General features: G+C 45.0%; 1 protein-coding gene across 2 annotated transcripts; it reads left to right on the plus strand.

The window, feature by feature from the left end:
- The first annotated feature begins 268 nt into the window (after window positions 1–268).
- LOC123130520 (uncharacterized) lies at window positions 269–2,262 on the plus strand. 2 transcript variants are annotated; one of them, XR_006463861.1, is made up of 3 exons: window positions 269–923; window positions 1,016–1,365; window positions 2,164–2,262. XR_006463861.1 is itself a non-coding variant. In XM_044550398.1 (2 exons), exons 1-2 carry the CDS (start codon window positions 707–709, stop codon window positions 1,258–1,260), a joined length of 462 nt encoding a protein of 153 aa, XP_044406333.1. In that variant the 5' UTR covers window positions 269–706; the 3' UTR covers window positions 1,261–1,643. The 2 variants fall into 2 exon arrangements, 1 of the variants encoding a protein (XP_044406333.1); XM_044550398.1 differs by lacking the exon at window positions 2,164–2,262 and having other exon boundaries at window positions 1,016–1,643.
- The last annotated feature ends 6,878 nt before the right edge of the window (window positions 2,263–9,140 follow it).

Consider the following 9,140-nt stretch of genomic DNA (forward strand, 5'->3'; position numbering starts at 1 on the left):
CGAAACCCCTCCTTGCACTGTGCATCGAACCCCTTGAGTGCGTGTCCGAAAGTTGTCCCGAACCCAACCCGGACAGTCGTCACCGTTGGGTCCGGATCATCCCCAAACATCTATAAAACATCACTGTTTTCTTATTTGGACTCCCTAGCCTATTTTTCCTGACCATCCGATTTTGATCGGAGGGACGAGATAGCCCCTAACCTAAAGTATATATTCGTCCACCCCTAGTCCATATTGGTCAAACCCTAGAAATTAGGAGGCTTGTCCCTTCACCCACCGCCGCACTCTCCACCAAATCCTCTCTCGGGATCCTCCCAGATCTGATCCAGCCAACCACGCGCAGCCAACCCCCTTCCTCGTTTTCAGATCCACCATCCATCCCTTTGATCCATCTCCAGTCAACGACCGCCGACGCTCAAATCCCGCAGGAGCCCGAGCTCCACCTCCTCGCCACCATCCCCGCCTCCTGGATCCTCACGTCCCCGACGCCCTAGCTGGACCTCGTCGGAGCCGCCGGCTAACGAGGACAACCCCGCGCCCCTGTCTTCCTTCTTCCCATGCTCCTGTTCCTCCTTCCCTCACACGCCTCTCTCTCTGACTTGCCACAACAAGGAACAGTCGCCGGCGCCCTGCGTCCTGTCCCGCTCGTGCATGACCGCACCAATGGCCAGCGCCCATCCTCGGCTTCGTCTCGACCAGGAGCACCATGCCGCCTGATGCTCAAGCCACCACCGGGAAACGACTTCATCGCCACGGGTTCCGGTGTTCAGGTCCTCCTCGTGTGCTGCCCGAGTCTCCCCTGCTTCGCCAAGCCATTGTCTCCGGCCAAATCCTCTTCCTCGACGAGATCCTCGCCCGCACCTCCGCTGCCCCGACTCCATCTCTCGCCATCCTCTTCGTCGATCCGGCCGGCCGCCATGCGGGTCAAGCTCGTCCCGCGCCCCTGCTCCCCTCTTCTTCCTTCCCGGCCTCCTTTTTCTCACGCTGCTCCTTCTCTCTTCTGTTGTCTTCACAGCGCTGCCGTGGACATCCCCGTTGAGCGCTTGTGCCGTTGGAGCTCATCGCCGGTCCTCTTGCGCGCCCGAAGCTCAAGCTCCTCTGCCCGGGCGTCCCACGCACCTCAAGCTGCCGTCCCGCGCCTGGAGCCGCGCCCCTCCGTCCCCTGCGCCTCTGTTTCTTCCTCGCCGCCGCAGTCCTGTTTCACGCCGCGCCGCTCCTCTGTTTCGTTCGAGCAGCAACGAGCAGGTCCGCTCGCGTTGACCAAGCGAGGCAAGCGCCAGGCCCAGCCTGCTTCTTTGCCACGGCCCAGCGCACCCCTCCTCACCCAGTCGGCCTTCTTCCACTAAACCGGGCCAAAGCCCATGGGTGAGGCCACCCCCAGCGCCTCCTTTTTTCTATGCTTTTGGGCCAGACAGATTCGGCCCGAGCCACTGTTTTTTTTTCATGGACGATTTCCTAATTTTTCCAGTGCTTTACAGATTTTGCAGAGAACCCCCTAGGCTTCATGCATTTATTAACTCACAATCTATGCATCATATGTAAAAACCTTATATATGAAAAATGCTTAGATTTTCATCTAGATTTATAATATGCAACTTTCATCCATGTTTGAAATGTTTAAATTGTTGTTTGCTTTAATTTGCCCCTATGCCATGTTAAAATGATTTAATTCATAACTAAATAACCGTAGCTCCAAACCTAACAAACTTTATATGTAAATGGGGTAGAAAAATGTCTAGTTTAACATGGTGTACTTGCTTTGCCTGTTTAGCAACTCTAAAATTGTGTTTAGGGCAGAACAGTACCAAATCTAATATATGCTCATGAGGTTTTTCCGGACTTGTTGTTTTTTGTTCCGGTCTCATTTAAATTTGCCTAGATAGGTAGTTCTTCATATGCTTTACCCTTTGCCATGATAACCAACATTTAATTTTGTTGAGTACTTAAACGGGAGAGAACTAAATAATTATTGTGGTGCTTCATCAATATGCAACTTGTTGCATATTGAGCTTCACTTAATTTGTAGTATCGTTTGTGCATATTGCCATGCCATGCTTCATTAAACCGGACATGCATCATACTTGGTTTGCATCATGCCATGTTTATGTGATGGTTGTTTTACTATATTATTTGCTTCTTTCCGGTGTTGCCTCTTCGGGTTAGTTCCGATAACGTCGCGTTTGTAAGGATCCGTTTGACTACGTCCGTTTGTCTTCTTCATGGACTCGTTCTTCTTCCTTGCGGGATTTCAGGCAAGATGACCATACCCCCAAAATCACTTCTATCTTTGCTTGCTAGTTGCTCGCTCTATTGCTATGTCGCGATACCTACCATTTGCTATATCATGCCTCCCATATTGCCATGTCAAGCCTCTAATCCACCTTTCCTAGCAAACCGTTGTTTGGCTATGTTACCGCTTTGCTCAGCCCCTCTTATAGCGTTGCTAGTTGCAGGTGAAGATTGAATTTTGTTCCTTGTTGGAACATGGGTTTTGTTGGGATATCATTATTATATCTTGTTTACTTTAGTGCATCTATATACTTGGTAAAGGGTGGAAGGCTCGGCCTTATGCCTGGTGTTTTGTTCCACTCTTGCCGCCCTAGTTTCCGTCATACCGGTGTTATGTTCCTTGATTTTGCGTTCCTTACGCGGTTGGGGGAATGGGACCCCCTTGACAGTTTGCTTTGAATAAAACTCCTCCAGTAAGGCCCAATCTTGGTTTTACCATTTGCCACCTAAGCCTTTTTCCCTCGGGTTTCCGGAGCCTGAGGGCCATCTTTATTTTAACCCCCCCGGGCCAGTGCTCCTTTGAGTTTCGGTCCAAACTAGAGCCCCTTGCAGCGCCACCTCGGGGAAACTTGAGGGTTGGCTTTAGTTGTACGGACTGCTCATCCGGTGTGCCTTGAGAACGAGATATGTGCAGCTCCTATCGGGATTTGTCGGCACATTCGGGCGGCTTTGCTGATCTTGTTTTACCATTGTCGAAATGTCTTGTAACCGGGATTCCGAGTCTGATCGGGTCTTCCTGGGAGAAGGAATATCCTTCGTTGACCGTGAGAGCTTGTGATGGGCTAAGTTGGGACACTCCTGCAGGGTTTGAACTTTCGAAAGTTGTGCCCGCGGTTATGGGCAGATGGGAATTTGTTAATATCCGGTTGTAGAGAACTTGACGCTTAACTTAATTAAAATGAATCAACCGCGTGTGTAGCTGTGATGGTCTCTTTCCGGCGGAGTCCGGGAAGTGAACACGGTTCTTGTGTTATGTTTGAGCGTAAGTAGATTCAGGATCACTTCTTGATCACTTCTAGTTCACAACCGTTGCGTTGCTTCTCTTCTCGCTCTTATTTGCGTATGTGAGCTACTATATATGCTTAGTGCTTGATGCAGCTCCACCTCACTACCTTTCCCTACCCATAAGCTTAAATAGTCTTGATCTCGCGGGTGTGAGATTGTCGAGTCCTCGTGGCTCACAGATACTTCCAAACAGTTGCACGTGCTGATGCTACCAATGCAGGTGACACAACCCAGCTCAAGTGGGAGCTCGATGAAGATCGTGTTCGTTGTGTTGTTTCGTTTCCAGTTGATCAGTAGTGGAGCCCAGTCGGGACGATCGGGGATCTAGCATTTGGGGTTGTCTTCTTTTATTTTGGTTCCATAGTCGGACCTTGATTGTATTCTGGATGATGTATGCTTAACTTGTATTTGTGTGAAGTGGCGATTGTAAGCCAACTCTTTATTCCTTTCTTATTCAGTACATGGGATGTGTAAAGATTACCCCTCTTGCGACATTCCTACCATGCGGTCATGCCTCTAAGTCGTGCCCCGACACGTGGGAGATATAGCCGCATCGTGGGTGTTACAAGTTGGTAATTAGAGCCTTCCCCGACTTAGGAGCCCCCTGCTTGATCGAATCACTGGCGTTGTTGAGTCTAGAAAAAATGTTTTGAGTCTTATAGGATTATATATATATATATATATATATATATATATATTGGAGAGTAGGATTCTTTTTACTCCTCAGTCCCTTCGTCGCTCTGGTGAGGCCTCCTGACATAGAGTTTTGACTCTTCTCTCCTCAAATTTCACGAATTTTTTTTAGGATCACGCGGGTATCTTGGAATCGCTTCGATGGTTTTGTGACGAGAACATTGTTCTTGGTGCCTCCTGACATTTAGGGGTTGTGGCAATGTCCCGGGGAGTTGAGCTCCGAGGTGTTGTCGTCACAATTTTATCATTGCAGTTCTGGAATACCTGAGTTCGCCTACATCGAAAATCTCTTTTATGTAGTTGTTGGTGAGATAACCTTGACGCCACCCAGTACTGGGGCGGGAGTTCAGGAGTATTGCCATAACTCGTATAACGGATGCTTTTCGAAGGTTGAGGTAAATGATTTCCGAAGGTTTCTTGGTTATGTGTTGAAGGATGGATACAACTAGATGTAGGATTTGCTAGTTTTGGGTGAGATATTATACTTCCCCTGTATCCCCAACACCTGATTGCATAACCAAAAAGTTCTGGGAGTTTATAAGTGGGAATTCAAGTAACTCCTAGGATATCTTTCCGACAGATGCATGATATGAGATTGGGGTTCGACGTCTAGTGGTCCGCCCATCCACGGTTGGTTTTACAGTGGTCTCATTGTGTCTTAAAGAGTCCTTGGCTATGCTGACTCGAGGACGCTTCATATGTCATGTGCACTGCCTTGCACATGATGGTGTTGTACGATCGAGCCCATGTGGGCCCCACCATGAAAACTTCAGACGAAATCTCTATCATATGTTTGTTATGGCTTATTCTGCAAGCCAATCCTTTGTTTTGTTTTGTTTTGAGTTGTGGTATTCGAGTTGCTTCAATGTCAAGTGTTGATTCCATACTTTTTTCCAAGCGGTGTTCTCATACTTCTATGTGAATACTAATCCTTCATGATAATCGAGATTGTCATGTCAATTCTTTTCAACGGCGTGTTCCTCTTCAAGTGGATCCGATCATTTCTACATTCACGAGATCAATTCTCAGTTCTTTGCAATGGTGTTTATTTCATCCGTCCCAAGTTGCCTTTGTTTTTCCCGCCCTTCCACCCTTTTTCTTCAAGGACTCGGATTTCTTAATCAAGTATCCATTTTATTCATGTGAAGTCGCTTCATTCTTTTCTTTCACTGTTTATATCCGGTGATTCTCATGAAGATTCTAACGAAGCTTCAAGTTCATCATTATTCGTTCTCTTTCTTCTTCGGTGAATTCAAGTCAAGTTTTGTCAATCATATCTTGTCCTCATTCCAAATGTCTTCTCATGCCGGTGCACCTCTTAATCATTCCCCGCTTGCTATTCGATTGTTCTGGAGTGCTGAAGATATCCCAGAAGGTTCAAGTTCTATTCGTAATCCTTTCAAGCTATTTCGAGGTCTTATCTTTTCAAGAAATTTTATTCTACCGGCGCAATCTCTCGTTTAAATTGTTCAACGGTGTTTCTTTTGAGTGGGACCTAACCCACAAGTCTTTTCCTAGGATCTTACCTGACTCCTCTATTTTCCCGGAGTTACTCTCAAATTCTTCTCCAAGTTTGACGTAAGAATGCATTATCATCATTCATTTGTATTTCTCCAAGACCTGTCAAATTCTTTTCATCGTTGGCTCAACCTTTCTATTCTTCATTCCGGAGTGCCTCAATAATTCTTGCTGGTGTTTCTTGTCGTCATTCTCGGATTTTGAAGACCGAAGAAGAGTTTTTTCCCTCCATATCTTATCCGTTCTCTCAGAGATGTGTAGTTCAAGCTTGATGCCATCCTCTCATAGCTGTTTTCGATTGTGAGAATTCTTTTCACCCATTCGGAGCAATTCAAGAGTCTTTCAGTTTGATTCTCTGAAGGTCATCATTTCGGGACTATTCATTCCAGCTTTCAGCTCTCGTTCTCCAAATCTTACCGGTGCATCATTCAAATTTCTCTAATAAGCTCGGGATCTCTTCGTTCACTTGTATCTAAATCCCCTCAAGTATCTTCATTCATTCTCTAATTCTTCCCGGTGTTTCTTTATTTTTTCTTTGTTCTTTTTCAATTCTTACGGTGGTTCATTCAAGATTTCTCTTCCTTCATTATCATATTAATTCATTCGTTGTTTTAATCCTACCGGTGGTACGTTGAAGATTTTCCCAAGTTTGCGCTATATCTATCTTAATCCTTTCTACCAGAATAAGTAGCATGCCAAATCCGTTGCTTGTCATCAATTTATATTGGTGAAGGATACGCATAACGTAATTCTTATTTTTGTTTCATCCATGTGATCTAATTTCTTCTTTCCAGAGTGGTTCATCATATCACATTCTCGGTCCGAGATGCTTCATCTTTTCTTTCTGAAGTGCCAAGTTTTCCGCATTATCTCGTCACGAAGCTCCATCTAACCATTGCAAGGCTTCTCCCGGAGTTCTTTTCAATTTTCCTTCGCTTGATCATTCTTTTTTTACCGGAGTTCTTCATGGGGGCTCTACATCATGGTTCGTCAAGGATTCCTTTCATTCCTCAATTGTTCTTCAAGTCTTCTCTCAAAGCTAAGATCCGTCAAGCTTTACTCTAAAATAAACATGGTGTTCAACACATGTCTTGTTTTAAGGAGTTCAAGCATTCTTCATCTTGCATTCTGATGTGCAATTCTTTCTACCTTATCTTTTGGGATGGTGTTCTGTCATCCTTGACGGTTTTCCTTCATGTTTCATGAGTGATAAGTTGTCAGGAATGAGATATTTAAACCCATCAATCTCTTCATTAGGTTATCTTGGTATAGATTTGACCTAAAGCCTTCCATTGGGAATGTTGCCATTATGGTGCTTATCTATGATCCAATTTCCGCTTCTCATCTCGATGAAGGAGTTTTCATCTCCTTGTTGATCTCAATCCAATTGATTGATTTCGTTAGTGGCTGGTCTTCACCTCATAATTTGGGGATGTGTTCCTTCATTCTTTGTTGTTGTTGGTTTTCCAACAACTCCATTCGACCCTTCTCCTAAAGATGTTTTTCCAAGCTCATTTATGGCAGAAGTTGTCATTTTCTTCTTCGTCCCTTTATCCCAACAATCTAGCTTCTATTCTTTTGTTCCGGAAGCATTGTGATGTTGCTCTCTTCACTCTTGTTCTCGAATGGTGAGGATCATGTTCTTTCCTTTTGATTATCCATTCAACCGGAGTGCCGTGTCCTTCATTCAAGTTCTCTCATCTTATCAAGTTTTGCCTCCCTTCTCAACCGGAGTGCCGTATGAAATATTTCTTACCACTTGTGCCATTCTTTCAATAGTTCCGGTGGTAGTGTGTTGTTGATTTCTTCAAGTACCCTCTCATCTTGTCAAGATCATATTCTATGCCTTCCTTTTCCAACCGGAGTGTTATCGTAACTGATCTTATCGTTCCTTGTACATTTCGTTGCTACCGGAATGCTTGCATGTACTTCTTGTCCATTGCAACCCTTTTTCTTATGTCTTTCGACCTACAAGGTTCTAGTAATGTTCCTTGTTCCTTTTTTCTAATGAAGTGTTTTAAACTTTGTTAATATTCATTGTATTCTTTCAATTTGTTCAACCTCCCAAGGTTCTTTGGTTTCACTCGTTAGTCAAAGAAGCAACCTAGTTTTACCTCTTCTCTTCCTCTTCCGTTTCCCTCCGGTGCCATCCTAGATCTCGGGACGAGATCCTCTTGTAGTGGTGGAGTGTTCTAACGCCCCGAGACCGTTGCGCCAGATGTCTTCCAGTTATTCGTTGTCGTTGCCATGTCACTCGCTTCGTGTTGCATCTTGCCATGTCATCATCTGCATTGTTATACGTCCATTTTGCATCATGCTTTTATATCAATATTTATTGCATTATGGGCTGTTATTACACATTATGTCACAATACTTATGCCTATTCTCTCTTATTTTACAAGGTTTACATAAAGAGGGAGAATGCCAGCAGCTGGGATTCTGGGCTGGAAAAGGAGCAAATATTAGAGACCTATTCTGCACAGCTCCATAAGTCCTGAAACTTCACGGAAGACGTTTTTAGAATATATAAAAAATACACAGCGGAAGAAATTCACCAGGAGGCCACACCCTGCCCACGAGGGTGGGGGGCGCGCCCTACCCCCTGGGCGCGCCCCCTACCTCGTGGGCCTCCTGGTGGCCCTCCGGTGGCCATCTTCTGCTATATGAAGTCTTTCGATGGGAAAAAATAACAAGCCATGTTCTCAAACGAAACTCCACCACCACGAGGTGGAACCTTGGCGGAACCAATCTAGGGCTCTGGCGGAGCTGTTCTACCGGGGAAACTTCCCTCCCGGAGGGGGAAATCATCGCCATCGTCATCACCAATGCTCCTCTCATCGGAAAAGGGCAATCTCCATCAACATCTTCATCAGTACCATCTCCTCTGAAAACCCTAGTTCATCTCTTGTATCCAATTCTTGTCTCCAAGTCCAGGATTGGTGCTAGTGGGTTGCTAGTAGTGTTAATTACTCCTTGTAGTTGATGCTAGTTGGTTTATTTGGTGGAAGATCATATGTTCAGATCCTATATGCATATTAATACCCCTCTGATTATGAACATGTTTATGCTTTGTGAGTAGTTACACTTGTTCATGAGGACATGGGAGAAGTCTTGCTATTAGTAGTCATGTGAATTTGGCATTCGTTCGATATTTTGATGAGATGTATGTTGTCTCTCCTCTAGTGGTGTTATGTGAACGTCGACTACATGACACTTCACCATTATTTGGGCCTAGAGGAAGGCATTGGGAAGTAATAAGTAGATGATGGGTTGCTAGAGTGACAGAAGCTTAAACCCTAGTTTATGCGTTGCTTCGTAAGGGGCTGATTTGGATCCATATGTTTCATGCTATGGTTAGGTTTACCTTAATACTTTTGTTGTAGTTGTGGATGCTTGCAATAGAGGTTAATCATAAGTGGGATGCTTGTCCAAGTAAGGACAGTACCCAAGCACCGGTCCACCCACATACCAAATTATCAAAGTACCGAACGCGAATCATATGAGCGTGATGAAAACTAGCTTGATGATATTCCCATGTGTCCTCGGGAGTGCTTTTCTCTATATAAGAGTTTGTCCAGGCTTGTCCTTTGCTACAAAAAGGAATGGGCCACCTTGCTGCACTTTATTTACTTTTG

The sequence above is a fragment of the Triticum aestivum genome, chromosome 6A (assembly GCF_018294505.1).
Source record: "Triticum aestivum cultivar Chinese Spring chromosome 6A, IWGSC CS RefSeq v2.1, whole genome shotgun sequence".
Lineage (NCBI taxonomy): Eukaryota > Viridiplantae > Streptophyta > Magnoliopsida > Poales > Poaceae > Triticum > Triticum aestivum.

Excerpts from the sequence above, each read along its gene's own strand:
- LOC123130520 (XM_044550398.1), top strand. The coding sequence starts at position 707 with ATGCCGCCTGATGCTCAAGCCACCACCGGGAAACGACTTCATCGCCAC. Across the intron at positions 924-1,015 it reads TCCGGCCGGCCGCCATGCGG|CGCTGCCGTGGACATCCCCG; the intron begins GTCAAGCTCGTC and ends TTGTCTTCACAG.